At 48.5% G+C, this 26,369-nt stretch overlaps 11 protein-coding genes across 11 annotated transcripts; 5 read left to right on the top strand and 6 right to left on the bottom strand.

Moving 5' to 3' along the window:
* Positions 1 to 14: 14 nt before the first annotated feature.
* Positions 15 to 1,360, top strand: TrAFT101_006152 (uncharacterized protein). Its single transcript, XM_024908218.2, has one exon. The coding sequence runs from the start codon at positions 67 to 69 to the stop codon at positions 1,018 to 1,020; it is 954 nt and encodes a 317-aa protein (XP_024760678.2). The 5' UTR covers positions 15 to 66; the 3' UTR covers positions 1,021 to 1,360.
* Positions 1,361 to 1,874: 514 nt separating this feature from the next.
* Positions 1,875 to 5,422, top strand: TrAFT101_006151 (uncharacterized protein). Its single transcript, XM_066127666.1, has one exon. It carries the CDS (start codon positions 2,360 to 2,362, stop codon positions 4,481 to 4,483), a length of 2,124 nt encoding a protein of 707 aa, XP_065983779.1. The 5' UTR covers positions 1,875 to 2,359; the 3' UTR covers positions 4,484 to 5,422.
* Positions 5,423 to 5,738: 316 nt separating this feature from the next.
* Positions 5,739 to 6,822, bottom strand: TrAFT101_006150 (uncharacterized protein; the record flags this gene model as incomplete). Its single annotated transcript, XM_024906732.1, has 2 exons — positions 5,739 to 6,700; positions 6,753 to 6,822. 2 exons carry the CDS (start codon positions 6,820 to 6,822, stop codon positions 5,739 to 5,741), a joined length of 1,032 nt encoding a protein of 343 aa, XP_024760676.1.
* Positions 6,823 to 8,287: 1,465 nt separating this feature from the next.
* TrAFT101_006149 (uncharacterized protein) lies at positions 8,288 to 8,975 on the bottom strand (the record flags this gene model as incomplete). Its single annotated transcript, XM_024900187.1, has 2 exons — positions 8,288 to 8,848; positions 8,937 to 8,975. 2 exons carry the CDS (start codon positions 8,973 to 8,975, stop codon positions 8,288 to 8,290), a joined length of 600 nt encoding a protein of 199 aa, XP_024760675.1.
* Positions 8,976 to 9,148: 173 nt separating this feature from the next.
* Positions 9,149 to 10,616, top strand: TrAFT101_006148 (uncharacterized protein). The gene is made up of 2 exons (XM_024898711.2): positions 9,149 to 9,411; positions 9,582 to 10,616. Exon 2 carries the CDS (start codon positions 9,764 to 9,766, stop codon positions 10,298 to 10,300), a length of 537 nt encoding a protein of 178 aa, XP_024760674.2. The 5' UTR covers positions 9,149 to 9,411; positions 9,582 to 9,763; the 3' UTR covers positions 10,301 to 10,616.
* A 2,939-nt stretch (positions 10,617 to 13,555) lies between these two features.
* TrAFT101_006147 (uncharacterized protein) lies at positions 13,556 to 15,035 on the top strand. The gene is made up of 2 exons (XM_024903952.2): positions 13,556 to 13,883; positions 13,993 to 15,035. Exons 1-2 carry the CDS (start codon positions 13,763 to 13,765, stop codon positions 14,637 to 14,639), a joined length of 768 nt encoding a protein of 255 aa, XP_024760673.2. The 5' UTR covers positions 13,556 to 13,762; the 3' UTR covers positions 14,640 to 15,035.
* A 402-nt stretch (positions 15,036 to 15,437) lies between these two features.
* Positions 15,438 to 17,821, bottom strand: SPM1_1 (Subtilisin-like proteinase Spm1). The gene is made up of 5 exons (XM_024902560.2): positions 17,288 to 17,821; positions 17,025 to 17,157; positions 16,852 to 16,918; positions 16,443 to 16,757; positions 15,438 to 16,371 (listed from the first exon to the last, which is right to left on the bottom strand). The coding sequence occupies exons 1-5, from the start codon at positions 17,398 to 17,400 to the stop codon at positions 15,758 to 15,760; spliced, it is 1,242 nt and encodes a 413-aa protein (XP_024760672.1). The 5' UTR covers positions 17,401 to 17,821; the 3' UTR covers positions 15,438 to 15,757.
* Positions 17,822 to 18,959: 1,138 nt separating this feature from the next.
* Positions 18,960 to 20,516, top strand: TrAFT101_006145 (uncharacterized protein). The gene is made up of 3 exons (XM_024910640.2): positions 18,960 to 19,544; positions 19,609 to 19,700; positions 19,770 to 20,516. Exons 1-3 carry the CDS (start codon positions 19,325 to 19,327, stop codon positions 20,043 to 20,045), a joined length of 588 nt encoding a protein of 195 aa, XP_024760671.1. The 5' UTR covers positions 18,960 to 19,324; the 3' UTR covers positions 20,046 to 20,516.
* Positions 20,465 to 21,067, bottom strand: TrAFT101_006144 (uncharacterized protein). The gene is made up of 4 exons (XM_024908217.2): positions 20,961 to 21,067; positions 20,809 to 20,897; positions 20,671 to 20,742; positions 20,465 to 20,605 (listed from the first exon to the last, which is right to left on the bottom strand). Exons 1-4 carry the CDS (start codon positions 21,030 to 21,032, stop codon positions 20,488 to 20,490), a joined length of 351 nt encoding a protein of 116 aa, XP_024760670.2. The 5' UTR covers positions 21,033 to 21,067; the 3' UTR covers positions 20,465 to 20,487.
* A 1,544-nt stretch (positions 21,068 to 22,611) lies between these two features.
* Positions 22,612 to 24,037, bottom strand: TrAFT101_006143 (uncharacterized protein). The gene has a single exon (XM_024908216.2). The coding sequence runs from the start codon at positions 23,719 to 23,721 to the stop codon at positions 23,014 to 23,016; it is 708 nt and encodes a 235-aa protein (XP_024760669.1). The 5' UTR covers positions 23,722 to 24,037; the 3' UTR covers positions 22,612 to 23,013.
* A 213-nt stretch (positions 24,038 to 24,250) lies between these two features.
* Positions 24,251 to 26,225, bottom strand: TrAFT101_006142 (uncharacterized protein). The gene is made up of 3 exons (XM_024900286.2): positions 26,016 to 26,225; positions 25,655 to 25,954; positions 24,251 to 25,590 (listed from the first exon to the last, which is right to left on the bottom strand). Exons 1-3 carry the CDS (start codon positions 26,118 to 26,120, stop codon positions 24,631 to 24,633), a joined length of 1,365 nt encoding a protein of 454 aa, XP_024760668.2. The 5' UTR covers positions 26,121 to 26,225; the 3' UTR covers positions 24,251 to 24,630.
* Positions 26,226 to 26,369: the final 144 nt, after the last annotated feature.

The raw sequence follows: 26,369 nt of genomic DNA, 5'->3' as shown, positions 1-26,369 counted from the left end.
GAATTTCAAAGTGTTTACTTTCATCGACCTTTCTATTAAATCCTCGTTGATAGAGCCGTCAGCAGGATGCTGTCGTTCATAGAGACAGAGACCCCTCCTACGAAAGTCTTCTTTCCCTCATTTCAGCTGCAGATATGTGCCGAGCTCTTTGCACCAGAGCCAGGGTCCCTTAATCGCAAGGGGGCGGCTATCGTAATCAGTCATCCAATGACTGGCGTCAAAGAGCAGACATCAACCAAGTATGCCAAACTCCTCTCCACCGCGGGGTTCTATGCCCTCGTCTTCGACGCCGGGTATCAAGGAGAAAGCAGTGGTGAGCCACGGGGCCTGGAAGCCCCCCACCAGCGAGTGGAGGATATCAAATCGGCGGTCAGCTACTTGACAACTCTCAGCGGCCGAGTGGACGCCCAAAGGATCGGCCTCCTGGGCATCTGCGCCTCCGGGGGTTATGCGTCCTATGCTACGCAGTCAGATAGCCGCATCAAATGTCTTGCAACCGTGAGTGCAGCTTGCGTGGGCCGCATGACACGCAACGGCGTCGTTCATCAGTATAGCCGGGAGAATCCTCAGGCTATCGCCACAGCTCTGGAGGCCGCCGGCCAATGGCGCACCAATGCTGCCAAGAACCCAACATCAAAACCTGATGCTCCTGTAATGTTTGAGACAGATCCATCCAAGATCGACGATGAGGCAGATCCCTTCTTTAGGGATGCAGCAGCCTACTATGGCACCGAACGTGGCAAACACGAACGAAGTAACCAAAAAGTTCCTCCGCAGAGCTACGACCTGATGATTAGTTACGACTCATTCAACTTTCAGCATTTGATAGCGCCGAGGCCTTTATTGATGATCGCAGGATCAGAGGCGCAGACGCTGCACTACAGTAAGACTGCCATCGACGGAGCGAGGCAGCCAAAGGAGCTGTTTGTGATATCAGGGAAGAATCACTTCGATCTATACGACGACTTACGAGAGTCTGGACCGAAAGTGGTGGATTTTTTCATCAGTGGGCTCGACTGAAAAGCGAAAGAGATGGAGAGGGAGATAGCAGAGGGGAATGGCGTTACAAAGCCGTGTTTGTTTGAGATTTGATGTGAATAGTAATCACACTTTTTGCTTTGGGTTGGGCTCGGCGTGTATGCAGTCACGGGCAGTGTTGAGTAATCTGGATGGAGTCGTGTCCATTTAGCATGTTTTCCGCCATACAAACATAATCAATAGCAGCCATCGTGCGGATGTGTCACTGTGTCCGATAATTCATGAGTGTGAGGTTTGGGGAGCTGCGTCCAGGGCGGATGAATTATATTCTCGCACGCTGTCATATTCCCGATGATGACGGCAGTCATCACAACGAAAAGAGGACCTGATTCCACTTCCAGAGCAGATTATCCATTCAATATTTCCACCAAACAAAGGTATGACTCGTCTTTGACAAAAGAAGAAATGCGGCAGCATATCGCAACGCAGAGGATGACCGACATCAATTACATGCAACGTAGCTAAGGACGCAGCCTATTAATGCCCGGCGAACGAGCCTTTGGGATCTGCAGCCATCCATAGCCCCAGAATAGCTACGCAGAGAGGCCAAATCTGAAATACTAATTTGTTTTATCACACTCACAGTAACAGCCTTTCTTTTTTCTTTTTTTTTTTTCTTTTTTTTTTCTGATTATCGCTTTCAGCTCGTCCTCTCACGTCCAGAAAGGGGGGAGGTCCACAAGCCCAACTCAGCACGCTGGCCCAATTAAAAAACGGTAGTACATGCAGGTATATGTAGTATTAATGAACAGCTCGTTCTGGGATTAGATTTTTTTGCTTCTTCTCTCTTTCCGCTGCTCTTCTCTCTCAAAAACGTGCTACGATACCGTTTCTTTTCTTCTTCATTTCTCGCGTGTCGCAGGATTTATCGGCCTCAGACAACTCCGGAATACCGTCGCCTTAGTCAGCCCCGCCTGCTGGGTTCCGATTCCGACACCCATCACGATCAAAACTCCAGATATCAATCGCTTCATCCATATCAGAATCGCTGTAGAATCTGGCTCAGCAGATACTCGACGGTCCCTGGTGGTGCACATTCAAATGCCACCTCGTGCCTGAGAGCTTCTTTTCGGTCTGGCGGGCAGAAGCGTCTCTCTCCGCGCGGAGAAACTCAGAGACGCTGGATCGCCTCACTTGGATCGAATCAGTCTCGTGCTTTCGCGCCGTTTGTATTGGCGCTTGTTGGGTTTGGGGCTTTACAGACCTCTACCTGACAGTTTTCTCGCTTCCCTGCCTTCTCTTGCCATCTTGCCGTTGCAGTATCCCCATCTTCAATATCTTATCTCATCTCTCACCACTAGCACCCCTAAAAGGCCGAATAATGGACGTGGACGACTCTTCGTCTGGAGCATCAAGTCCATCCTCGTCGATAGATCAAGGCCATGGATTTGATGCCTTGATGCAGGCTCGTCAGGCCGAAACTATCGCCTATCATGCCTTAGTCAACGAAGGAGGTCGGCCGTCACATCCGCTGAGCCACCTGCGGAGCATTGTCGCTTCACCTGGCCAGTATCGCGACATTTTGGCATTCTGGCAAGACCAGTCAGATGAGTGGCAGGTTTTCAGCAAGCAGTTATCAAGATGGCAGATGTTTCGTGCCCACCAGAGAGCATCTAGAGAGCCGGAACGATTTCCTAGTTACATTGAAGAGCTCAATGAACGACTGGAGCGCCATAACTTTGAGCTTCCTCACTCATTTGCAAAGTCCGCATCTGGATTCAGCAGGCAGTTGGACAGACAGGACAAGTTAGCAACATGGATTGAATACTTAAACTACGAATTTACTAGGCATGACGAGTATGACAAATGGCTTGAGACTTGCCAGCCAGGCTATGATGCAGCACTGGCCCAGCTGCTGGAAGCACAGGTTTTGAGGCCTTTTGAGAAGATAAGGACAGCAACAACCGATATTTGCCGCCCAACTAGCATCGAGATCACCAAGAGAAGAGAAGAGCGCCGCAAAGCAGAAGAGGAATGTGAGAATGCAAAGAAGCAGATACACTGGAGGAATGCTCTTGGCAACCCCCAATCGGAAGAGGAAGATCGCCAGTTGGTGGAGGCTAGGAAACAATTAAGATCTATCCATAAACGGACCTATGTTATTGCTGATTTTGCCCGCAAAACACACGCCTATCGCTTTGCTTTGGATAGATCTGAGCGCCACGAGCTGCTTCTTCGCTGGGCGTTGGACCAAATTCCTATGATTGAGGAAGAAATCAAGCAGTTAAACACACCTAGCAGAATACAAGACGCTTCTCAAGGACATACTCAGCCGACGAAGCCAGCGTTCCATCGATTTAAGCAACTCCCGCCAGAAATTCGGTACCGAATATGGGCTGAACTGATTCCCAAAAAACCAAGTGTGCACTTTTTCGACGTCTTGAATCACCAGCGCAAGCGCCATCTAGCTACTTCCTGGTCGAGCGAAGAATTCCGCGTGCGTGCCACAACAGCTCGCGACTCCGGCTATCGACCAGTATACACTCTCTTATCGACCTGTCGAGAATCGCGACGCATTGCTCAAATGTACTACACGCGCCAATGGCAAGACTTGACGTGCGCTGTGACAGGCGCAAGGATTAAAAACTGCGCTCACGCGCCTGATTTTCGCACGTTTGACTGGATCCCCCCCGAAGATTTGATTGTCTTGTGCTTCCCACCAATTCAAGTAACCAAGCTTCCTCCCGGGAATGCCTTTACCCTTTCACCTGGAATGTCACAGCCGGCAAGACGAATTGGTGTATGCGTACCAACGGAGATTATGAGCATGCACAACCTTCACCCCGATGAGGGCGAAGGCGAAGACGACGCTGCGCAATTGTCCTTGATACCAGAATTCATCGATAAGCTTCACAGGCCCATCCACTCTGACCATAAGTGGGACGCTAAATATCGAGGAATTTGGAAGTTATATCTGATCGTTGAGGGGTGGTCTCCGAACCATCTAAGTATGCAGGTGACGGCGGGCATCGACACCAACAGGGCGGTACACACGTGGTCCAATAAACAGATCAGCTGGCATTCCCAAGCAGCAAAGAAAGACGAGCGGAAAACACAGTGGAAAAATATACTCGGATCCATAGACGACAGGTCGGCTCCGGATGAGAAGAACAACAAGAGCAATAATAATACTAATAATGGCGACGTTAAGCGTCGACTCTGGTGGCTAGGCTCGAACCGCCCAGCCCTGGGATCCCTAAACCCCGAAGATCTGGTTCAAAAATCCCAAGCAAAGAGGCTTTGTGAATTCATGGATACTCTAGCAGCAGAATGCCATTTACAGCCGTGGCACAAGGGCTTTGAAGGCGTCGAGGCCTTGGGCTGGCTCCAGCCGGCGGACATGGATGTCCTTGAATGTCACCCGTGGGATTTAGTAGAGGTCATGAAGAACCAGAACGAACGAGGCCACGTTATCAGGGGCGCCGGGGGCCCGGCTTCAAGCTGATATGGAAGAGCATATCAATCTCTTTCTTTCTTTCTTTCTTTCTTTCTTTCTTTCTTTCTTTTCTTCTTTTTTTTTCTGAAAAGGACGTTTACAGACAGTCGCCCCTGATTCAGGAATTGGAACTAGGTATTGGGATTTGGATAGAACGTTTTCGTGCAAGTTGAAGTAGAGATACCCCCGTTTATTTATTACGCACCGCGTTTGTCATTCTCATACAGCACATCCTAATTCTTTATATTTTCTGCCAGGTAATTTACTAGGGTAGGAAGCTTATACACACACAGGGTAAAGGAATTCGCTTTCATTCTCTACTTTCCTCTACTTGAAGCCAATGTCTACCTATCATATCTTGAAATTATCTCACAACTCTAGCTTATTGTGTTACTGCAGCTACCGAAACGCCACAAAGTTATCGGCCGAGTGAATTTGTGCTATTGCAAATACCATTAGCGATGACTAGGCCAATCTAGGTGCATAATAGCACACGGAAGCCCTGGTTTGTAGGATCGGGGCTCATGAAGTCTGCAGTGGCCATCTTCCGCCGATGAAACTTGGGGGAGATTACCCATGCTTGCACCGTAAGATACCTAATACAGTTTAGGGATCGGGTAACAGATTGCAATTAGGCTGGAATTGCATATTTGTTTCAATATTCAGTAATCCTTTATAATAGCGTCAGTGCCGAGGTTCCGTGACTCGGCACTACATGTACATATAAGCTGTCCCCTAGGGGGGGGGCGAAACGCTAGCACAGAAAGTGGCAGCGTATAACTGTGCCGAACCGCAAATATTGAATGACTTGCATCCTGGAAAATAGAAAATGGCGCGAATAGACTTGAGCACTGGGTGCTCAGTAAACACTGGTAGGCCGAAAAGGCCGACGGTGTATTTCTGTTAATACTAGTGGCGTATATAGAGGCGCAAGAGAGAACATATTACCGTTTAGAGATCTAGGCGATCTGGCTTAGTCGACCTTAACCTGACCAGATTAGCTGGACTTTGTTGCTTTGGGACCTCTTTATCTAATTCATATACTGAATTCGGGACTAGGTATGGCCCTTTATTGCACCAGCCTTTGCAGCTTATTTTGGGCCTGTCATTGCATTTATGAACACATCTTTATATCAAATATATACTAATACATTACCAGTAAACAACTCTAAATGAAAGGCTATTTGTAATACATCCTATATCTTGGCTGTACACAAATGCGTGCTATTGATCGTCGATTTTCAAGACTGAAAGTCCTGGCATGTTAAGCATTGAAGCTTCCAAAACCGTCCCGGTAATCTTTGAGAACAGAAGACGGTTTTCCGGTATATCCCGTTTTCTCCATCCATTCCTTCACACTCTTCACTCTATTAGGCAAAATCTCATCCAACAACTTGTAATCCCTTTTTGTTAAATCATCCTTCCACATATTCCAAAAGCCCGAGAAGTTCTCACGGAAAGTGAATAGAGTGGGATTCTCCTTATTAGTGGAATGGCCCAAGACCATGTCCGGGTTCGAAAATACCGGGAGTTTGAAGTATTCGTCTAATGTGAGGTCCTTGTATACAGCTTTTCGGCCAGTGACCTCTGTAAAAGCAGCCGCAAGGTCTTTCCAAGCGATATCTTCCGTAGCAACGTGCAATTGTATACCATTACTCTTGGATGGTGTATCAAGAATCCACCTAGCATATTGGCCATAGTCCTCAAGATAGATGAGGGGCAATTTTCCTTGTCCCAAAGGAGCAGCAAAGACAAGCGTGCTTGGATCTTCGCGATCTGGTAAAGGCTGCAAGAATTCTGAGAGCCCTTCCATATACAAACAAGAGGTCAGGACTGTCCAAGCCATAGGAGTTGTTGGCTGTGCAGAAATATAGTCCGCGACTTTGGCCTTGCCGTCCAAATGGCCACAGCGGTATTTGGCGTCGTAATCTCCGAGTTTCGATGCATACTCGAGAGCAGCATATATAAGATGCTTTACTCCAAATTCCCGAGAAAGTTCATATATCCGAATACCCCAATATATCTCTGCCATTTCTCCAATAGCAAACCCATTGGTATTGGCAAAGACATACTGGACGCCTTTAAACGCCTCGCGGAGTGTCGGTTCATCATAAGCATTTCCTTCAAATAACGTCACTCCGGGAATTGATGCCAGTTCAATGGCATCCTTCGAGGAAGGATTTCTTGTGATGACGCGGACAGCATATTTATGATCCGATGCCAGTGCTATTGGAAACGTTAATGAGAGTAATGTTAATAGTAGGAATAGCTGATTGACCTTTGACGACGGGCACTCCTTGAGCGCCTGTACCGCCGATAACTAATACGGTTTCCTGGGTAGTCGACATGACTTATAGCCTTGGGTTTCCTTACTTCAGAAAGTTGAACGAAGCGAGTCTTGAAGAATAAACTGACACGAATGGTTGATGATGTTGGAGATTTTTGAACAATGGCGACTTGATATGAGATATATATATATATTTGTCTTTGCAGGCCATCACCTGGCTCACCATTTTATTGCCACATGCCATCTAGCTGAAGTTTACCAATACTTGTAAATTTCCTTCAATTTGTAACGTTTTCAACATCGAGAACGACAGCATTAGGTATATCTCGGGCATTGGAAATCCATAAACCCTGAAGTCTTGAGCCATTTCAAAAATCCAATTAATCAGCTCTTGCAAGAGCCTGTGTGGCTTCGTGAGTTATGCAGACCTTTAAATGTAACCGGAGGCTGCATCGCTATGATCAGTAATCACTAAACCTCGGGCCCTTGAAAGCACCTTAATGAGGCTAGGTTGCAGCATTGATCAGTAACCACGAAATCTTTTTAGCCCTTTACTTCATGAAGGCTTTTAAGGTTGACATAATTAACTTTTATTATTACCTTTAACGCTATGAATGCTAGTGAGAGGGATAGACACGTCTGTGAAATAGACAATGAAAGGCGCTTGGAACCGAGGTTTCAACATTGATAAATGATGTCATATTATTGAGGTGACTTGTAGATAAAGCACCCAGCAGCGAGCAAGTGAGCGGCTATGTATATCTAAGCAACTCCTTCAATGCAGCAATATGAATTGTTTATAGTTTTTATTATGTTTAGTTATAGCTGACATATAGGTATCTGATACTGTTGCTCGCAATCTATTCCAACCAATTTATTGAGCCTAGTCGGAGAAGCAACTGCAGAGTGGGACGACAACGAGATGTCAAAGCCAAAATGCATTGCTCACGGCCTGGTGAAAGACGGTTGAAATATTAAATCCCTATAGCTAAGCCCCTGTAACTGGGTCCTGATGGCTGGGGCAGTTCACTTCACGTTATGAAATGTCGTGAAAAGAAGAGACATCAGTCAAAAGGCGATCGGAGCATGGTATTCCATGTAAAGGATTGTTAGTATTTCCGTGCGGGTGGTGCTATGTTCCGAAGTGCCTCGCTTCTTTTCCGTAAGTTCTACTTTGACTTCGGATATGTGTCGGATCAGTTCTCGGGCCACTTATGGCTGTCAAGCCAACATCCGGTTGGTCGAACCGGGGACTATTGGTTATAATAGTAATCCATCCCCTACACAGTAAGGAAGACGTGTTGCTATGAGCTGACGGGCCCGAGTGTCGAATAAGGCGCCAAACAGAGCGCTGTGCTCCACGCTACGTAGCTCGAAAGCCATGCGCATATCCGCTGCCTGTGTAGATTATCCCTGCCATAATCTCCTTCGATGTATACTCCTTGGATATCCAATGAGACGCTCCATGGGTGATCAGTGCTCTATCATTGCTCGATAAAATGTCGTCCATGACCTTGTAAATCCGTTCAAGCAGCCGCCGGTTGCGGGTTGTTACCGACCGTTTTATACAGGTCTCTCAGCTCGAATTCATCATGCGCTCCATCCGGTAGTTCTCCCACAACTCGTCCTGGCTTGCCAGCAACAATGGAGAAGCTCGGAATGACCATATTCGCCGGAACAATCGTCCCGTCCAAGACCTTGACATAGTCCTTGATTATGGCAAACTCGTTGATTACGCAGCCCTTCCCAATGTACACATGGTTGCCTATGCTCGCAGCTTGCACCACTGTTCCCTGTCCAATAAAGACGTGATCGCCAATCCTCAGCGGCATATACGTAAATACACCCTTGTAGATACGACCAGGCGGCCGAAGCAGCACAGTACGGGCTAGAAAGCAATATCGGCCGATGGCAACGGCGGTAGTATTTGGCGGAGCGGCGCTTCCACCAGATGGCGGCTGCGCTTGTGCTGTACGGACGAGGTCGCCTCGGATCATGACTTCGGGCTGGATGACGGTCTTGCCGCCCAGCATGATGTTCTGCGTACCGACGAGGACGGCCTTGCGAGAGACCTTGTTGCCAGTGTCCTAGTAATCAGAAGGAGTATCAATTAGCAGATGTCGCGTCTAGTATGTGTGAGAATTGTGACCAGAGAAGGTCCATGTGCATTCTTACGGTCTCGATGTAATCTCCTTTTGCTGGACGGCGCGACATTTTTATGGCTGCGAAGCTGGTGTTTGCGGTTGGTGGTGAAGGCTGAAGGGTGATTGAGGCGTGGATCGAGCTCGGCTTTGGAAGATGAAGATCTGGTGGGGGCTGGAGCTTAAGCTATGGCCACCCTGAAACGCCGCTTCACTTACATCAGCAAATCGCAAAGACTCGGCCTCATCACTCAACATGCACAACTCGCAGATAAAAATGGATACACGTTGATTTTCTTTTTTACCATTGAATTTTTAGCTGTTTATGGATCTACTCTTGTTCGGCAATTTCGAGCCGTTAGCTGCATCATTAATTCGGAAAGACCTGATCAGGTGTGGTATTGCATGACGGACTGCGAATCCTTTCGAATTTGGGCGCGCAGACTCCCAGCTAGCAGCCCAACATAGTATGGCCTATTCTACACCAAGCCGGTTTCCTTCCACATTGTGTATGTTCCAACCAGCTGCAATCTATTTAGTTCAATGCTCAAATCCTTTTCTTCCCCTGCCTAGCCCTCTTTGGCTCGAAGCGTGGGGCATCTGCTACCTCGTTTGCAGGCAGCGGAGAGGCTAACGAGTGCTGTTGGTTGTGTCTCGACTGATGATGGATGAGGGCCAGGCTACCACGGGAAATGCCTCTTATCATTTTAACCGCTATGCTATTTGAAAGTTTTTTTCCCGGGCGTCTGTTCATTTAAACCAAGGATCGCGATACTTGCTGTCTTCATATTATATGTGGTTTCATATCATGAAGGAAATTCCGCCTGAATATAAACCACATGCAATTTACGGCAATACTTGATGAACAGTGCAGCCATGCAACTTCAACCAGCAGTTGGTACTGCCTCGTTAGAACCTCGAGCTACTCAGCTTCCACCGCCAGTAGCTGAGTCCACAACTCAAGCATTAACAGCTCCAGTCTTCACATATGTGACCCCTCCAGTAGCAACAAATGAGTCAACGTTCTCCGTGGGCACAGGCAACTCCAATAAATTCACAGCAGGGGCTGAATCCGGTATAAGTCTTGGAGTATGTGTCGTGCTTTTGGTTGCTGGTCTTCTTATCTATCGCTTCAATAAGTGGAGGTCGAACAAACGCGCCAAAGCCAATCAAGATTCCACGTCGAAACCAAGCGACGCGAATCCTCCAACATCAGAGCCGTCTACTCAGCACATGTCGAGTCGGCAGCGAGAAAAAATGCCAGCGACTAATGATGCAGTTCAGGCGGCTGCGGACGACGAGATACATCCAGTACCTCCTCAGAAGGTGTTTACGGCGTTGGAAAAGGGAAAGAAGGCTGATTATGACTCGTCTTCGTTGGTGATTTCGCCGTGTTAGGATACAGCAATGTTCGGAACAGATACCCTCGGATGTCAGAAATATTTCAACGTTTGGGTTCGACACTCAAGCGTTAACGATGTCAAGAGAACAGAATATCAATATACGCCCGCGAAAAATATGATATCGAATTATCGATATAGCATAACACGCAGCTTTACGAGTAAAGTCAGGGAATTGATGAACTGGAGCGAATTGAGGAAGATCAAGTATTGCCAAACAAGGATCAAAATAATGTATAGTAGTAGTCTACTTTAGACAAGTGTATACTTTTTGAAGCTACAACTAATTTTAGATAATCGTTAGTAACGTCTGCAATGTTGGATTCGCAAAGATGATGAGAGTGTCCAACAGTCCAACCGTCAAGCAATGCCAACTACAGCCAACACATGTTTCTTCGTGGCTGAATATATTCACTAAATAATTATCAGCCCAAAGAGCGGCTAAAAATCGCCTTGCAGAGCCACGGCGGCCATATGGTCGCCAGCGGTTTCACACTCGCGGCGGGCGCTTGTTCAAGGCACACTTGCGGTAGTCAATCTTAACGTGATGGCTATGTGCAACTCGGTTCGAAAGCCAATAGAAAAATCGCTTCCTAATTCCCGACTATAGCCAAAGGATCATTTCAAGCAAGAGGAATGTGCCTCATCATGACCAGATCATGGGCCATTGTCGTTTCGACATCAAAACATTTTTTTTTCCCGGGTGTGTCCTTATAAGTCACAGAAACCACGGCAGGGTAATAAAGGATCAAATTCCTCGATCTAGCCCGTAAGAGGTTAATTATTCTAGAGTCTCAGTTGTCACAGTGAATAAAGGAAATTGCATAGACTAAATCGTCTAATTGAAGGATGAGGAGGATGACAACCTTGTGCGCTAGGTAACGTTGACACTGGTATTTGTTTACAGAACTGAGGACTATCTTAGCTTAAGAAGTAGCTCGCTCATTGTACACTTCGATTACAAACCGATTTTAGATCTACAGGAAATGCATTCCCAGTAGCAAAAGCGTTTCTGGAATCAATCCAGCGATAAACCCGACACGGAGAAATTGTTGTCATTAGATGATGCACATCTTCACTCTGGGGCCCGATTCTGTTCTTCGTTTCTTTCGCCTATCTCAGCGGCTCAAGACACCGTCCGCTGACAGGTGGAGACTAAAGAACATTGAATTGGGGGGGGTTTATAAGCCGAGGGGGCCCATATTTCGTGGTGCGTCTAAAAATAGCGAGCGTGGTGGGCACCAAGGATCGCCAAGCGGTCTGTTTGGGAGACTTGGCGATCTATTCACATTGACAGAACACTAGGCAATACCTACCACTGCATGCCAATGCTGCAAGCAAAGTAGTGTAGCATCTGATCGGGTAGGATTTGATCCGAATAAGTTTGCAGTAGGTGACAACCACAAGCTACATCTCCTCGAGCAAGCATGAAGCAGACACGGGGGAGATTAAAGAGACCTTAGCACGCAGCCCCCTGCTACGGTGACAAGTAAGCAAAAGATTACACATCTATATGAGTTGAATAATATAAAATACCGAATACAGACTGCGCTCAATCTTGCCCTCGTCATTGTGTCGATCTAATTACGCTGCGTCGCCGTGTAGATTCATCATGTCACAAATGTCAAAACAACAATCCCCCATTAGACTGTCCCAAAGTTCCCAATGCCATGTGGCTGAGCCGCGGGTATCAAACTTTCCGTCCTTGAAATCAAAATCTCACCCAAACGCCAAGACTGTTTTGGAATCAAGCCGGCCTCATGGAATTTTCCAGCCTTGCGCCTTTCTAGCTTAGGCTCCTCCAGCCACCAGTCAAGCAGAAAAATCCCGGCCTGTCGCTAAGCGGCCAATGGCCTTGCTACGCCCTGCACCCCTACCATCCAAGCGCGACCTACAGGGATATTTGGTTTGTTTTGCTGCTGGGTGTTTGTTCTAGCTCTTACTAGCAGCAGCAAAATGCGGAAGCTGGAGTTTGTAGGATTCGACTTGCTTGGATGCATGAACGATAGACGCGGGACAGAGAACGCGGGATTGAGAAGCTGCATCTCAGATCGTCATAAACATTAAGGAGAACCAGGAAGTAAAAAGGAAGGAATTAGAAAACTCAGACCCCCTTTTCTCTGACCACGACAGCCAAACTGGAAGGCTTCTCTCCAGCGCTAAAATTCAGCCATCACCTCGGTCAGCATTCTATTTTCAACGCTCCCAGACATCTCGGGCCCAGCGGCTGCTGCTATGACCTCAATCCCATGACAACAATAGCTATAGCTCCAAGATGCTAAATATACTATAGTGATCGCCGGTGTATAGCGACAAAAGCCGGAGATGTGAGTTGCCGGGTGGCTTATTTCTTACAATGAAGTCATAACCATAGCATCCAAGCAAACAAGAAGAATTCACACCGTAGAGAACGGGCGATGTACATGTATTCCATTTGCCGCCGCCAAGGAATGCGTCTCACTCAAATCGAGTGCTACAGAACACACCAAGCGATCCTCGACTCAATATAGCCACACCGTTTATGCAGCCCCCGACTGAAGAAGGGAGGAGAGAAAAGGGAAACAAACGCGTTTTATTGTTTGGCTGCTGCAGATATCCGCAACCCGGTCTGGCCGCACAGAATCTTCAATGGCTGACGCCTCAGACACAAGCTGAGAAGAAGTGGGATTGGAACTGGGGCCCTCTGTTGATCCGGATGCAGCCAGCCGAGACCGAGAGACACAACAAAAACACCCCACCAGCAAAAAGAAGAAAAAAAAAGGGTGTCTCTGTAATACATTCTCGCCGTGAACTTGTCCAGCCACACACATCTAAATCCAGGCCCTTGCATGCAGCGAAGACGCCTTGCTCCTCCATTGTTTGTTTTGTGATTTAGACACAACCGGCATCTCATCCAGCCACTCCATAGACTCAGCCCTTCAAGGCTACAACTATGACTAGAGCTTCATCGTGAATCAAGCAACCCCAGCATCTGTTAAAATTAATCCCCGATCGACCTCAATACAAGTCCTCATGTTAAAATAAGTAACCGTATCAAAACAAGTCCTCGTACTAATAGTAGTACACAAACCGCACTACTGCAACTCGCCGTTCTAAGCGCCCAAGCGGATACCCTGGCCATTCTACTCGCTGCGCTGGCCATGCTGCTCGACCACACCCTCATGGGGGGCGTGAGAAAGTGGTTCCTCTGCTTAGGCCGATTTTCTATTTCTATTTTCTGCTCTCGTTCGGCCGTGTTTAGCTTATAGTCTGCATGGCATGGCGTGCCAGGGTCCTTTTCTCCCACCTCGCCTGCTTATAACTATCCTGAGCTTCCCCGGCTTCTTGGGTCGACAACACTCTAGTTCAATCCAGCTTCTTCCCAAGGCTTGTATACATACATATAGCTTCCTCCTCCTCTTCCTCTTCCGGTTCTATACTTCGAATTACATCGCCACCACCACTTCTTACCATCAACAAGATGCTCGGCCAATCTCTTCTTGTTCTCGCCTCCGCGGCTCTAGCTCTCGCCTCGCCCGTAGAGCGAGACGTTACCTGCCGTTCTCCCATGCCCGACCCTCCTCTGCCCACCACCGGCGGCGGTAAGTTTTCTCCTACTTCCTTTATACCCTTTTTCACTTATAAGATTTTCTTCTCATATATATATATATATATATACTGTATCACAACATGCTAATTGTCCATTCACAGCCACCGAGCTCCCCCCCGTGCCTGACAACCTCGAGCTCAAGGTCATCGCCCTCGGCCTCGGAATCCAAAACTACACCTGCGCCTCCGTCGGCGCCACCGCCGTCTCTACCGGCGCCCTGGCCATGTTCTACGACATCAGCCTCCTCTACCCCGAGTCCGGCCCCAACTCGCTCACCATCGAAAAGTTCAACCAGCTGCCCGCCTTCGCCCTCAACCACCACGCGATCCCCTTGCACTTCAACGACTCCACCGTCGGCCGAGTCAGCATCGAGGGCCCCGGCGCCTCGCTCAAGCGTCCCTTCACCCGCGCCGCTCCCCTGGACCTGGGCGAGTTCGGCAGCATCCCCTTCCTGGGCCACCACTTCTTCAACTCGGACGGCGCGCCTACTTTCATCCTGCAGCGTGGAAACATCAACGTCGTCGCCTCCAAGAAGGCTTCCGTCCCGGCTCCCGGCAGTGCCGATCCCGGCCCAGCTGGCACCGGCGCCGTTGCCTGGCTGGCTCTCGACGGAAACGCAAACTCTCGCGGCTCTACTCTCGTCTACCGTGTCGAGACTGCTGGCGGAAACTCCCACGGCTGCGCTCAGGCTGCTGGCCAGGACAGCACTAGTTACGCTGCTCAGTACTGGTTCTACGGCCCTAAATAAAGAGGCTCTTGGAAATAGATCTCTTTCTTTTTTTTCAATTTCTCTTAATTTCTCATTCTCATATTTTTATACCTTTCTGATTCAAAAAGGCATTAGACAAGGGGCTTGGAATTGGATAAAGTGGCTTTCTTCTTTTTGGCGATTTATAATTATCTTGGGAGGGAGTTCTTATTGGCAAAACAGGACGACTATTGGGCACCAATAAGAGAGTTTTAGGTAGGCAAATGTATACATGAGTTGTTTCTTGGGAGAGGTTCCTACCTCATTTGCATAGTTTCGGTCGTTTCAGGAGTTATTTTGCGCATAGACTTTCTATTGCGGGAGAATATAGAGAGCACTTAGCTTGTCCTTACCACCAGTTAGGTATTCTTTGACTGCTTCTATAAAGTCGTTTTGTTAAGTCCAAAAATATGTGCCATTGGTAATTGGTGATTAAGGCTGTCCAAAATCCACCACTCGCTAGCTGATTCGCTAATTCGTAACCAGGCTTAGTTCAGCCCCCCCAGTTGTTCGCTTTAAAATCTCACGAGGACCTGGGTAGCATTGTCAATTTAATAACGTACGCCACAGGACTGAAGGCTAGATTATTAAAATCTCACACATTGTGCTCTATAATGTGTCCAAGCTCCTGTTCCTACACTATTACATACTTTATCGCTGGAGCACGGCATAGAGTTGCCGGCTAGTTGCGACAACTACTGTAGAAGTCAGCCTTGTCTATAATTATCAGCACTAAATAAAAAGAATAGAGAGTTAGTTGTCAACAAAGGGTAGATAGGAGAACAAGCATTAGTATAGGTGTTTAATCATTCAGAAAATTATGCCCAGATGTGCTATGGAGAGTGTACAGTATTTTAAATTGTATAGTAGTATCCATATTCGTCCCAAATTTTGCTCCATTTCGACGTACGCATTTTCGCTGGCCTGATACCGTTCCCAACGTCGGGAAACTGGCTTCCCGGTAAAGTAACTCCTCTTTGTTGTATTTTCGCTTTTCTGTCCCGCTGTAAAGTCATGGGTAATGTATGCAGCCTTTCAACATAGACTTCTTCATAACTCTTGTATCAAACACCAATAGACATGCATGCTAAACTGTTATTTCATTGTTTTCAACGGATTTATCTCCTAACGTCCATGCCAGCTTGAAGATCCTGCTCAAGCCCGTTGGCGTGGCCCATGTATTCCTGTGGCCGCGGGTCTTCTGCCGTCCATTGTCCGCCAGCCTGGGGCATTGGGACTTGTATCTGCTGAGCTGCGGTTTGGCTGCCAGAAGCAGGGGCTGTCCGCACAAGCTGTCGGAAACGCAAAACTTCATCCAAAATCATCTTTCGCATTTCACCAACATCCTCAACCACTTCGAAGTCGAAGTTGAACGTCGTAGGGCAATCCGGCTCATCAGACGCATCATGCCATATGTGAAGGTAGGGGTGCTCGAGCGCCTGTTCGACGCTGATACGCTGCGAAGGGTCAAATGCAAGCATTTTGTCGAGAAGATCGAGGGCGTCGGGGTTAGCGTCAGGGAACAGAGATGGGAAGGGCTTCTTGGGCATGAATGGTAGGTTGCGGACGTATTCCTGGGCACGAGGCGATCCGATGCGGCGGAGGGTTTCTTCGTTTGGCGTTCCGAGAATGTGCAGAATTTGATTAAGTTGGTCGACGTAGTCTCGTCCCTTGAAGAATGGTCGGCCTCCCAGGAGCTCGGCAAGGATGCAGCCCACAGACCATACATCAACTGCAAATTATCATTAGACTTTACACATCACACAGGGCAATCGTTGATATCTGTAGCCGGAATCGACATACTAGCTTTCGTGTAGCTCTGGAAGCTCAACATAATCTCAGGTGCACGGTACCATCTCGTAGCAACGTACTCAGTCATATACCCGGCATTCTCCTCGGGATCGACAGAGAAGCCACGAGCAAGACCGAAGTCACAGATTTTCAGCTCACAGTCGGCATTCACAAGCAGATTTCCCGGCTTCAAATCTCGGTGGAGAACATTGGCGGAGTGGATGTACTTGAGACCGCAGAGAATCTGGTAAATAAAGGACTGGAAGTGAGCATCTGTAAGTGGCTGACCGGAACGAATGATAGCCGCCAAGTCGCACTCCATCAGTTCTATATAGAAGCGTTAGTCATACGACCAATGTATAATCGACATGTGCAGCCTCCATATGAGACTGTCCTGCGCGCTCGCTCCGGTAATACTGACCCTCGTAGAGGTATGTCTCGTTGAAGTTGTCGGGTCGCGGAATGTCCATATCATAGAGACATGTGATCTAATAGGTTCCGTAGGCGTCAGTCTTCATGTAGAATATTCGGTCGCAATCGTCGCAATCGCTGGTCCATGCAAAACATGGCTCGACAGGCCGGGTTGTCACTCACGTTGCGATGGCCGCGGAAGTGCTGCAGCAGCTTGATCTCGCGCAGAGCGCGCTTGGCGAGAATCTTCTTGCTAAAAACATTGGTGACCTTTTTGATAGCGACGCCCTCGTTCGTCTGTCCGTTTACCGCCGCGCTGTCGTCGTGTTGCTCCCAATGGGGAGCTTATCGTTAGCAAAAAATTGAAGCCGATGATGGCGGTGGGGAGGCTCCCAGCCAGCAGGATACATGTATACCATGCGGGGTGCCTAGCACTGGCAACTCACCAGACAATGCCATATGCGCCCTGGCCGAGCTCCTTGGTGACTGTGTAGCGCTCATCGACCACAAAGTCCTGGTTGAAGACCTTGAATACTTTGCGTCCTTGGAGATCCGCCATGGCTGCGCTTTTGGGTGTTGTTGCGAGAGGTGGCCTTGGGACTTCTCGAGGCGGGTGTGGGGGAGAAGAGGGGTTTATGTCTGCGCTGAGCCGCTGTGGGCTGGAGCTTTCAGGGGGCGGAACAGCGCTGTCGGGAGCTTGTTCTGAGAAGCCGGAGTCTAGATCGACTGAAACGCAGGGGACTGACTATCGCGAAGCCGAAACTATGAAGGACAAGGTGATGCCAGTGCCGCGGCGCAGATGAAGAGAAGAGGGAAAGAAGAGAGGATCAGAGAAAAATTCAATCGGGAGGAAAAGGGACCGTCAAGTATCAGCGTGATCCAGGGAGACGCGGCCAGGCCTCGTCTGAAGAAAATTGAAACTACATACATACATGCACATACATACTCCATTAGGCATACCGGCTGGCAGCGCGAGCCGTGGTTGGCTGCGCCGTAATACGAAGCTCAGCAGAGCCTATGGCAACGTCCAGACAAAGATCAGCTCGCCGGCACTAGCGCTGTGTCCTGGAGGTGGATAATATGGATACGACGGCAAAGAACCAACAATCACGTCGAGTCAAGGCGGCAGCCAATCGCAGCGGGCACTGGAGATGTGATGGCATCACTAGCCGCGCGCAATCGGGTCTGACATATGAAGTACCCTCTTCCTCCTCTTGGCGCGTTTTGCACGGGAAGAGGCTGAAATTGAGGCTTTTGTACACGAGCTGTGAGCTGGGGAGAATCATTACCCGCCGGAGCTCTTGATTCCACGTCAACCAGGCTTCAAGCTTTTCGCTGTCAGCGTTGTGGAGAGTCGTCACATGCTTCACGACATGGCGTAGGTATGTAATCTTGGCTATAGATAGAGCCGTGAAGGTAGCACTGCTACGTTAGTAGACCGTGCCAGCCTTTGCTCTTTTCAGATAAGCCGCATCTAGCCAACCATGCGGCTAGAGTCTGATGTAACACGATATTGGCGGGGCGTTGAAGAAAAAAGTCTGCCAATTCAATCAAAGGGCTCGTCGAGGTATCTAAACAAAGAGGTGCTGAAGGCTCATGTGCCATCCCTCCAGGTCGACGGTGCCAGTCAACAGCCAGCCCGGCGGAGTGGGCCGAAACCAGCGGCAGCGGCGGCCACCGTGAAGAAGAAAAAAACAGGCTACATGTAGGTAGTCTTCGTTAGTTCGTATATACAAAGGTTATACAGCATTAGCGATTTGTGGCACTCGAGATGTTACAGCATATACCTACACCATCACACTTGACTCTGCTGTCTTCGTATGAATCATAGTATAGTATTCAGTCATCTCCAACTACTAATACTAGGTAATACAACTGCATTGGCCTTATGCATCTCCTACATTGCCCTTGCCCTTGTCAGTTTCCAAGCCTGACCTATTCGCTCGACCGCAGCCACTCCCGAGACCCGCATCCCAGACCGGCACATCAACACTATCGCATCGCCCTGTCTTAGAAGACAAGGGCTAGTGGGAGTAGCAGACCAATCGCCGCTATAAATATGTCCTTGTAGCGCTGTGGCGGTTCTCCCATTGTGTATTCCCTGAGTGCCCATGCATGTTCCCATATATCCATATATCAGCCCGCCATCCATCATGCGCTCCTGTATCCAGAATCGAGCCAATGAGATTGCCTGCCTGTGGAAAGGGGAGAATGGCAGCATCTCCAGGCGCAGGGTAATGCTCGGTAATTTAACCCGCCGCTCACCAGCGCCTTTCCACCAGCAGAACTCCGTATGTGGGGTGCAGTATTCCATGTAGGGATAGACGATTTACATGGCTGTATTATGTATGACCAATTGACGTGCCAACCTCGACCTGCTTCTTACATCTACGCCGTCTTTGACGAACCGTTCCCCTTTCTTTCCTTATACCTTTGAATTTTGTTTGTGTGCTATTTCGAGCGTCAACAGCCGGACCGTTCCAATGTTTCCAGTGCGACCAAACCGAACGGCGTCCTTGACCGCGGCGCAACAGGCGGCGGTGGTGCAGAGACAAGTCCACTTGCCCGGCCAACCCGTGTCGGTTCTGTTCGTATGTTTGGGCAACATTTGCCGGTCGACGATGGCAGAGGGAATCTTTAGGCACATGGCGCAGCAGCCGCAGTACAAGGACAAGATTGGGGATATTGATTCCTGCGGAACAGGTTCGTAACGGCCAGCAACAAGCGGTCCGAGATGTTGGACGAGACGCTGACCATGTCACTGCAGCTGCGTATCATGCAGGCGAACCGCCGGACGATCGAACACTGGAAACGCTGGAGAAGCACGACATCTTCGACTACGATCATGACGCGCGCCGCGTAAGTTGGGTTTCTTCCATTATCGGAGATGTGCAACGGAATGAATAGCTGACAGACCACGGTGTATAGATTACGCGAAGCGACTTTGACAGATTCGATTACATCTTCGCCATGGACCTCTCCAACCTCTCAGACCTCGAACGCCTCAAGCGCGAGAATAAAGACTCAAAGGCCAAGGTGATGCTCTATGGCGACTACAGCGGCACCAAGAAGCCAGAAGTAGTTAGCGACCCCTACTACGGCGGCCAGGATGGCTTTGACAAGGCATTTGAGCAGTGCTCTCGTTTTGCCAAGAACTTTTTGCGAGACGTGGTGGGCGAGCAGGGAGAAGAGAAAACAGAGTGACAAGATGAGATAGAGATCTAGAATAAGGGGGTTGAGAGGGTGTATGTGCGCATGCATGGGTAAATTACCCTGTTTTTTTCCTTTGTGAAATGACAATTGGAGTAGATGGGAAACGGCGGGACTTGATACCCAACACTTTGTTACCTGGGATACGCGGATTACACTATACAAGCTACTAATATGCCTAGATATACACAAAGCATTTTGGGGGATACATGGTTTTGTAGATGATACAACAAGACACTGATCTTAATTTTAGAAATTCACATTTAACATAATGAGAAGAGGGGCTATCAATACTAGTGTTGATGAGCCCATGATAATTTGAGACAATGCTCGAAAACGTGGAATGGATCAGATCTGGGGTAATCCCTGAGAATAGCAAGGGAGTCTTTACACAATAGTTGTATTCTCTAGTCCTCAATAATACTATAGATACTGTTTAGAAAAAAACGTCACATTTAACTGATCCGACGTCAGACTCAAAGATTGCTTGAAGTGTTGGCAAAAAGCGCATGACCTGGGCCCCAGTCCAAGTCGAATTGGTACAGTCATCGGAGCTTTAAAAAAAAAACACAATAGTTAGCCAGCCACATCGAATAACGCACTTAAAAGGCCATCTTACCTGTAGAGGCGGCAGTAGAAGCCTGAGGGTGGGTTAGGGTATTCTAAAGATACTGATAACACATGGTGATATCTTCTCAATCCATTAGCTCACTTTTATGCTCTGGGGAAAAAATAGCTGAGGAGGGGAGGCACATACACAGCGTCGCCGACTTTCGTGCAAACATAGGGATCGCCAGTGAAGGCCCAGCTATCCCCATCATGGCGCGGCCCGGTATATAACAAAACCTATATCGCTTTGTCAGGAACTAGCTATAACGAGGGAAATGGAAGGCATAAAGTGAGGTTTACATTAGTTATGGCTTGGGCATTGACAGTCGAAAGCATGGCTATAACGCCAGTGATCAGTGTAGGTATGTGCATTGTGGCTGATTTGAGGTATGTTTGACAGGCAGATATATGGTTGTGATAATGTTATCTTTTTTTTTTTTGGCAATCCTCTTTCTCCTTCTTTATATCTTTTTAAAGATTGCTCAGATCTCAACTTATGAGTAATGTTACTAGTTTAGTGCTCAACTATTGGCTTCCCTTGCATTACATTATCCTTGTCTTCTACAAGTAAACAACAAGGGGGGATTCAATCAGTCATATAGAATGCGGTCTGACTAAGAGTTATCCCAATACAAACAAGATAGGCACAGGTATTAGTCGGCTCTCATAACACGTGCGAGTAGTAACGTTGAGGATTCAACGGAGATGGTCTCGCCTTTATCTGCATTGAATATAGGTAATTAACCATGAATCGATTAAGGCGTAGTAGAAGCCACTCCACGGCCAAGACTTTTTACTATTTCAGTTTGTCATTGACTGCTATGGTCTTCAATTCTCACATGTTGGTCAACTACCCAAAAACTCGACACTGGATCGATCGGAGATGTGACTGAGCGATCATATCAGTCTTTGAGAAAAAAAGGAGTAAGTGCACCACCTTCCCAAGATGAATTTTTGCAGTCAGTCATCAGTGCTGCATTAGAAAGCAGCAACAATAACCCGGGAAAAAGTGGTTATCACATATAGCATATCAGATGTCAATTTACCTAAATAAACGGCAGTAGAAGCCTATAGGTGGATTAGAGACTACAAGGGATGCTGATTGCGCGTAATCGTATCTTTACAATCCATTCGTTTAACTGTATTGTTAAATACAATAATTGAAAGGGAAGTGGACAGATAGGTCATGATGGTTCTGAGAGTTCCTAGCAAGAGCAAGTGCCGAAGAATATATCATGACCCAAGTGTAAATTATCCAAGATTAGGTCGAGGGGTATATATCAAGAAAGATGCTCATTTTTTCTATTTTTTCATTGTTCAAACACCTACGAATTCATCCATCATCTCATTGATCCGTAGTTGAGTTGAGTGTTACATATGAAACGGATGATATCGGCAGCTTTCCCCACCGATGTCTAAGCTCTACGCAGCTTTAAAGTCATACGAGGAGCAGGAATAAGGTCATACCTTGCTGGTATCAATTCTGGTAGACCAAAAGTATGGTCGTCGTTATATACTTGATTTATCTTAGAAGATATTCATGCATTTTGTGCTCTATGAGTGGTGAGTTGTCCAACGGGAGAGGCTTAGCAAGACACGGACTTGGAGAATGGAGGTTTAAAGTAGCACATGGCTATATATGTTGCTATGTCAACTCTCTTTCGAGCACATTTGTAATCTCGAGTGAAAGCGACTATGAATCTGCTTGTGAGGCGTCAAGCTGGAAGATCGTCCGCTTCGCACCCCTGATCAGCCCGGATCGACAGCTTAGCCCCAGCCGGCCTCGAGTACTTGTCCTAAAATGTTCACTACTAGACTATAAGGTATGTTACGTATTTACGTAGGTAAGAGTTTAAATCAACTCCTTACAGATGCAGCTCTCATCGAGTTCCGAGAGTTCTTCAGACAGGCAACGTCACTTCACTTCACACTATTACGCGTCCGAGGAAATCTTCATCTTGAATAATTTTATTTCTTTTCCATAAGAATATCTTGACTCAATGCAAGAGAGGGGATGTCACACTTTCTTCCGCATGCGTGACTTCGTGACGCAAAGAAATTTCTCTTCTTCCTCGGCAAGCCAGCACTTTGGCTCCACCGCAGCCATTTTTGCGGTCCCAATAACGCCGATAAAAAAATCAAATAAAAACCATATAGCGCCTTGCTAAGGGTAGAAGGAAAAGACGAGTGGTAGTATACAATGTAGGGGTACAGAGAGATCCGTTATCATAAAAGCTTTGCTGTGCGTCGTGGGCGATATCCAGCCCGTTCCGGCGGTTTCATCCAGCCCGGCACACCGCTCCTTTTTGTTTTGCTTCGTTTTTCATTTCTTCTTGTTACAGTTGTGATGTTGTTACATGGTCATGGTTTGTCTCTGGCGCTCTTGGCGGAGCTTCTCCATGACTCCAATGACACCTCCATTGCGGAGGCGCTCGAGGACAAGGCGCATGCCATCGCGGCTCTTGCTGAGCTGGTCGATGGTCTTGGTGGAGGCGAGGCTCTCAATGCTCCGTTGAATGCCCTTTGCACCGAGTCCGCCGAGTAAGCCTGGTAGCCAGCCACTGCCCCCCTCTTGGGCTTGGCCAAGCTTTCCTCTGATTTTCTCTCCGAGTCGTGATTTGAACATGACGCTGGAATTGACATCCGTCTCGTTGCGAGCAATCGCTTCGGGTGTGCTCGGCACTTTGAAGTGTTGCTTCTCGACGACGGATAGCACGCCAGTGAAGTTGAGGTTGCGACTCTCCGTCTTCATCCATCCTTCCTTGATGTCCACAACGCTGGTCTCGAGAATGTACGAGGCCTTTTCACCAGAGCTGCCACCTGAGACGCTAGCAGGAAGCAGCTTATACACTGCGCTAGGCATGCGGCTCTTCTTCAGGTGAATGCGAGTGGTGTATAGGCGCTGGGTTTTCGGGTCGACATGGCTGGAGATTGTGTCGGTGCTCAGGACATGAGCGGCGAAAGGGTTGAGCTGAGGGGAGGAGTATCGCAGGAAGTAGGCGAGGGTGACGGTCGGGAAGGGATGAGAGTAGGTGTGGTTGGTGGAGTGCGTGAGAACCATTGTGAATAGTGTTACAGGCGTAATTGGCAATTGAGTGTGTTGATATGCTGTCCTTGCGGAGAGACCCAGTGGTCGAAGACGTCAAAGGCTCACAGGCTCGCGCTGTCTGGTCAGAACGCTCGATAACTCGGCTTCAATTCGCTCGGCCGGCATCCGCGCATTCCAAGCAGCTCGTGATTCGGACAGCCGTAATTGCACGGGACAAGAGAGCAACAGCACAGGACGCACGCAGAAAAAAAGGGGAGCAGGCGCTTCCAAAGCCTCTGGTCGAGGAAATGAAATCGACTGACGGCGAAAGTCAGTGGCACGAGCATCAACTTTTTTGCCGGCTATAAGCACGCGGGCGGCGGGGCTGTGATTGGCCACCGGTGAGGGGAAAACTGGCTGCGAGCCCAATCCGGGGTGGCAGCTTCACGTGACCGGCCTTTGGCACATGCAGCGAAGCTGGCTAAGCTCCGGGCACTGGCGACCCCACCATAGCTCTGCTTGATGGCAACGCCATTTGTTCACCAAGCCGTCACATCGTCAGGTCGATGGTCTGCTTTGGGCCGGTGATGTGGCAAAACCCAATGTATTCGAGGTCCAATCGCACCCCCGGCCATGCTGCCGCCGGGTTGCGTTACAACTGCTAAGCACTAATCCATGTTCCATTAACTGGCATCCATGCCATGCCGGCCCTCCGCTGTTACATACAAGCTGCTGCATGTAGTCTATGTGCTACCTCGTACAAGCAAGTACCTATATGTAGTATAATCCCGTATTATATGTATATGTATATGATAAATGACCCAGAGCAAAGAGGGGGAATCCCCCAGAAAATATCGTACAACGTCGGCGAATTATCACCGTTATAGCCGCTGCTCCGCAACCCCGCTCAGCAATGCTACCATCCTTCTCGCAAAAGCAAGGCTATAGCAAGAACTCTTCGCCCGCATAGTGTCGCAAAATCACCCAACCCTCGTTAAACGTCTTCTTCTCAAAGCGTACAATGACGGCCGCATGCGTGTGTCGGTCATTTTGAATCCAGACGGGGTATTTCCTCCATTTGAGTGAGTTTAGGGATCGAATCATCTCGAACTGGCATGGTGCCAAGGCCAGCGTTGGCTGCGTAGGGATGGACATTCTCCTCTCTCGAGCCATTGTGCTTCTATCTTCGGCATTCATGCCCGTCTCTTCGTCTTCGTCTTCGTCCGCCAAGTATTCTTGGTGCTGCGAGTTGTTCAGGGCCTCGTAGACGTGTTCGACCTCTTCACGAAACTCCTTGATCAGGATGGGGACCCGGTACTCCCTGATGTCGATGCCCGCTAGGCCACCTTCATGTAGCTTGATGCGCTTTGTGCTTCGTATGGTTTGAAAAACCGAGTTGATAAGATAGGCCACCACGCCAATAGGCACCAGAACCGATACTGTGACCATGAATGGGATTCCTCTCAGCCATCGCACACCCATTTCGGTCAGCGATGAAATAGTAATTGGTGCGGGGACTTTGGGTCGCGGAGAGAAGGGATGCGCAGCGTCTAATAGTACACCCTCTTGATCTTTAAGAAAGTTGACCTTGATCCGATCTATATCCTTGTATGGATCCGTCTTTTCTATACAGGTCGTATAGTAAACCGCACTTCGGTCATTAACGATATTGCTGTACAACGTATGTCTCCTAAACTTTTGCAGCCCCAGCATGAAAATAGATTGCGGATCGGCCATGACAGATAGTAAGGGGCGGCCGGTGTCTCGAAACTTGTCAATGGTGAATAGTTGGCTCCCGGACATTGACAATGTTCTCGCGCCCAGCACATTCCATATGTGATTATGCCATCCTTTGAGAGGAGTGCGTACTCCCAGATGTGGCGAAGCAAACGTCGTAAAGTTCTGCCCTTGGCCGTCAGTGATCCAGCCTTTCTCTCACGACTTGGGAGGTCGGGTATAGGCCTACCATGCACTCAACTGAGTCCAGAATGCCCTTTGCGTACAGCAGGCCGACTGCATATCGCGATACCAGCCCGCCGAGCGAGTATCCTACGACACTCAGCTTCCTAATCTTGCCGCCATTGTTCTCAATGGTCTTGAGCTCTTCTATAATCTCGGCGCAGACTCGCTCGCCACCAAGCTCGATGCCATCGTAGGTGAAGCTGCCGCTGTTTCGCTTGGCCAGTAAGAGGTAGAGGTCGTCGGGGGAGTGTTGAGCTCGCAGCGTCTTGGCAATGTTGTTCATGTGGTTCGGGTTCCCCCATAGCTTTTCAAAAGCCCATGTTAGCCCAGACAGATGGATTCCAGAGACTGTTCCAAAAACTCACTCCATGAACCAAGACGCAGAGGTGGTCCGCCTTGTTGCTTCCGCCGGCAAAATCCATGGTGAGCGCTGCACCTAGAAGTCTTGAGCCGGCCAGGCGAGCAGTCATTTGCTGCAAGAGAGGCTATAACGGCGAAAGGGGTGGAAATAGGCGTTTACACGCATTACGTAGGTCATGTCCGAGGCACGATGAAAGAGGATGCGTAATCGCTCGCGGGCCGTATTTACCGGGCGCTAGGGGGTGGGCTGATATCCACCCCTGGCCTTGTCGGTGCTATATATAAGCTGTCAAGGGATTATGAAACTTGGCTTCGGAAAGGTTATGGCCGTGATTCAATAAATTGAAAAGGTTTCATAG

Source organism: Trichoderma asperellum, chromosome 3 (genome assembly GCF_020647865.1).
Source record: "Trichoderma asperellum chromosome 3, complete sequence".
Taxonomy (NCBI): Eukaryota; Fungi; Ascomycota; class Sordariomycetes; order Hypocreales; family Hypocreaceae; genus Trichoderma; species Trichoderma asperellum.
Note: the sequence above shows the minus strand (reverse complement) of the source record. Positions and strands in the feature narration are given on the sequence as shown.

Excerpts from the sequence above, each read along its gene's own strand:
- TrAFT101_006152 (XM_024908218.2), top strand. The coding sequence starts at position 67 with ATGCTGTCGTTCATAGAGACAGAGACCCCTCCTACGAAAGTCTTCTTT.
- TrAFT101_006151 (XM_066127666.1), top strand. The coding sequence starts at position 2,360 with ATGGACGTGGACGACTCTTCGTCTGGAGCATCAAGTCCATCCTCGTCG.
- TrAFT101_006148 (XM_024898711.2), top strand. The coding sequence starts at position 9,764 with ATGAACAGTGCAGCCATGCAACTTCAACCAGCAGTTGGTACTGCCTCG.
- TrAFT101_006147 (XM_024903952.2), top strand. The coding sequence starts at position 13,763 with ATGCTCGGCCAATCTCTTCTTGTTCTCGCCTCCGCGGCTCTAGCTCTC. Across the intron at positions 13,884-13,992 it reads TCTGCCCACCACCGGCGGCG|CCACCGAGCTCCCCCCCGTG; the intron begins GTAAGTTTTCTC and ends GTCCATTCACAG.
- SPM1_1 (XM_024902560.2), bottom strand. The coding sequence starts at position 17,400 with ATGGCGGATCTCCAAGGACGCAAAGTATTCAAGGTCTTCAACCAGGAC. Across the intron at positions 16,919-17,024 it reads ACTTCCGCGGCCATCGCAAC|ATCACATGTCTCTATGATAT; the intron begins GTGAGTGACAAC and ends GGAACCTATTAG. Across the intron at positions 16,758-16,851 it reads CGAGACATACCTCTACGAGG|AACTGATGGAGTGCGACTTG; the intron begins GTCAGTATTACC and ends GCTTCTATATAG.
- TrAFT101_006145 (XM_024910640.2), top strand. The coding sequence starts at position 19,325 with ATGTTTCCAGTGCGACCAAACCGAACGGCGTCCTTGACCGCGGCGCAA. Across the intron at positions 19,545-19,608 it reads TATTGATTCCTGCGGAACAG|CTGCGTATCATGCAGGCGAA; the intron begins GTTCGTAACGGC and ends ATGTCACTGCAG. Across the intron at positions 19,701-19,769 it reads ACGATCATGACGCGCGCCGC|ATTACGCGAAGCGACTTTGA; the intron begins GTAAGTTGGGTT and ends CACGGTGTATAG.
- TrAFT101_006144 (XM_024908217.2), bottom strand. The coding sequence starts at position 21,032 with ATGCACATACCTACACTGATCACTGGCGTTATAGCCATGCTTTCGACT. Across the intron at positions 20,898-20,960 it reads ATGCCCAAGCCATAACTAAT|GTTTTGTTATATACCGGGCC; the intron begins GTAAACCTCACT and ends AAAGCGATATAG. Across the intron at positions 20,743-20,808 it reads ACGAAAGTCGGCGACGCTGT|ATATCACCATGTGTTATCAG; the intron begins GTATGTGCCTCC and ends TGGATTGAGAAG.
- TrAFT101_006143 (XM_024908216.2), bottom strand. The coding sequence starts at position 23,721 with ATGGTTCTCACGCACTCCACCAACCACACCTACTCTCATCCCTTCCCG.
- TrAFT101_006142 (XM_024900286.2), bottom strand. The coding sequence starts at position 26,120 with ATGACTGCTCGCCTGGCCGGCTCAAGACTTCTAGGTGCAGCGCTCACC. Across the intron at positions 25,955-26,015 it reads TCTGCGTCTTGGTTCATGGA|CTATGGGGGAACCCGAACCA; the intron begins GTGAGTTTTTGG and ends GCTTTTGAAAAG. Across the intron at positions 25,591-25,654 it reads TGGACTCAGTTGAGTGCATG|AACTTTACGACGTTTGCTTC; the intron begins GTAGGCCTATAC and ends GGCCAAGGGCAG.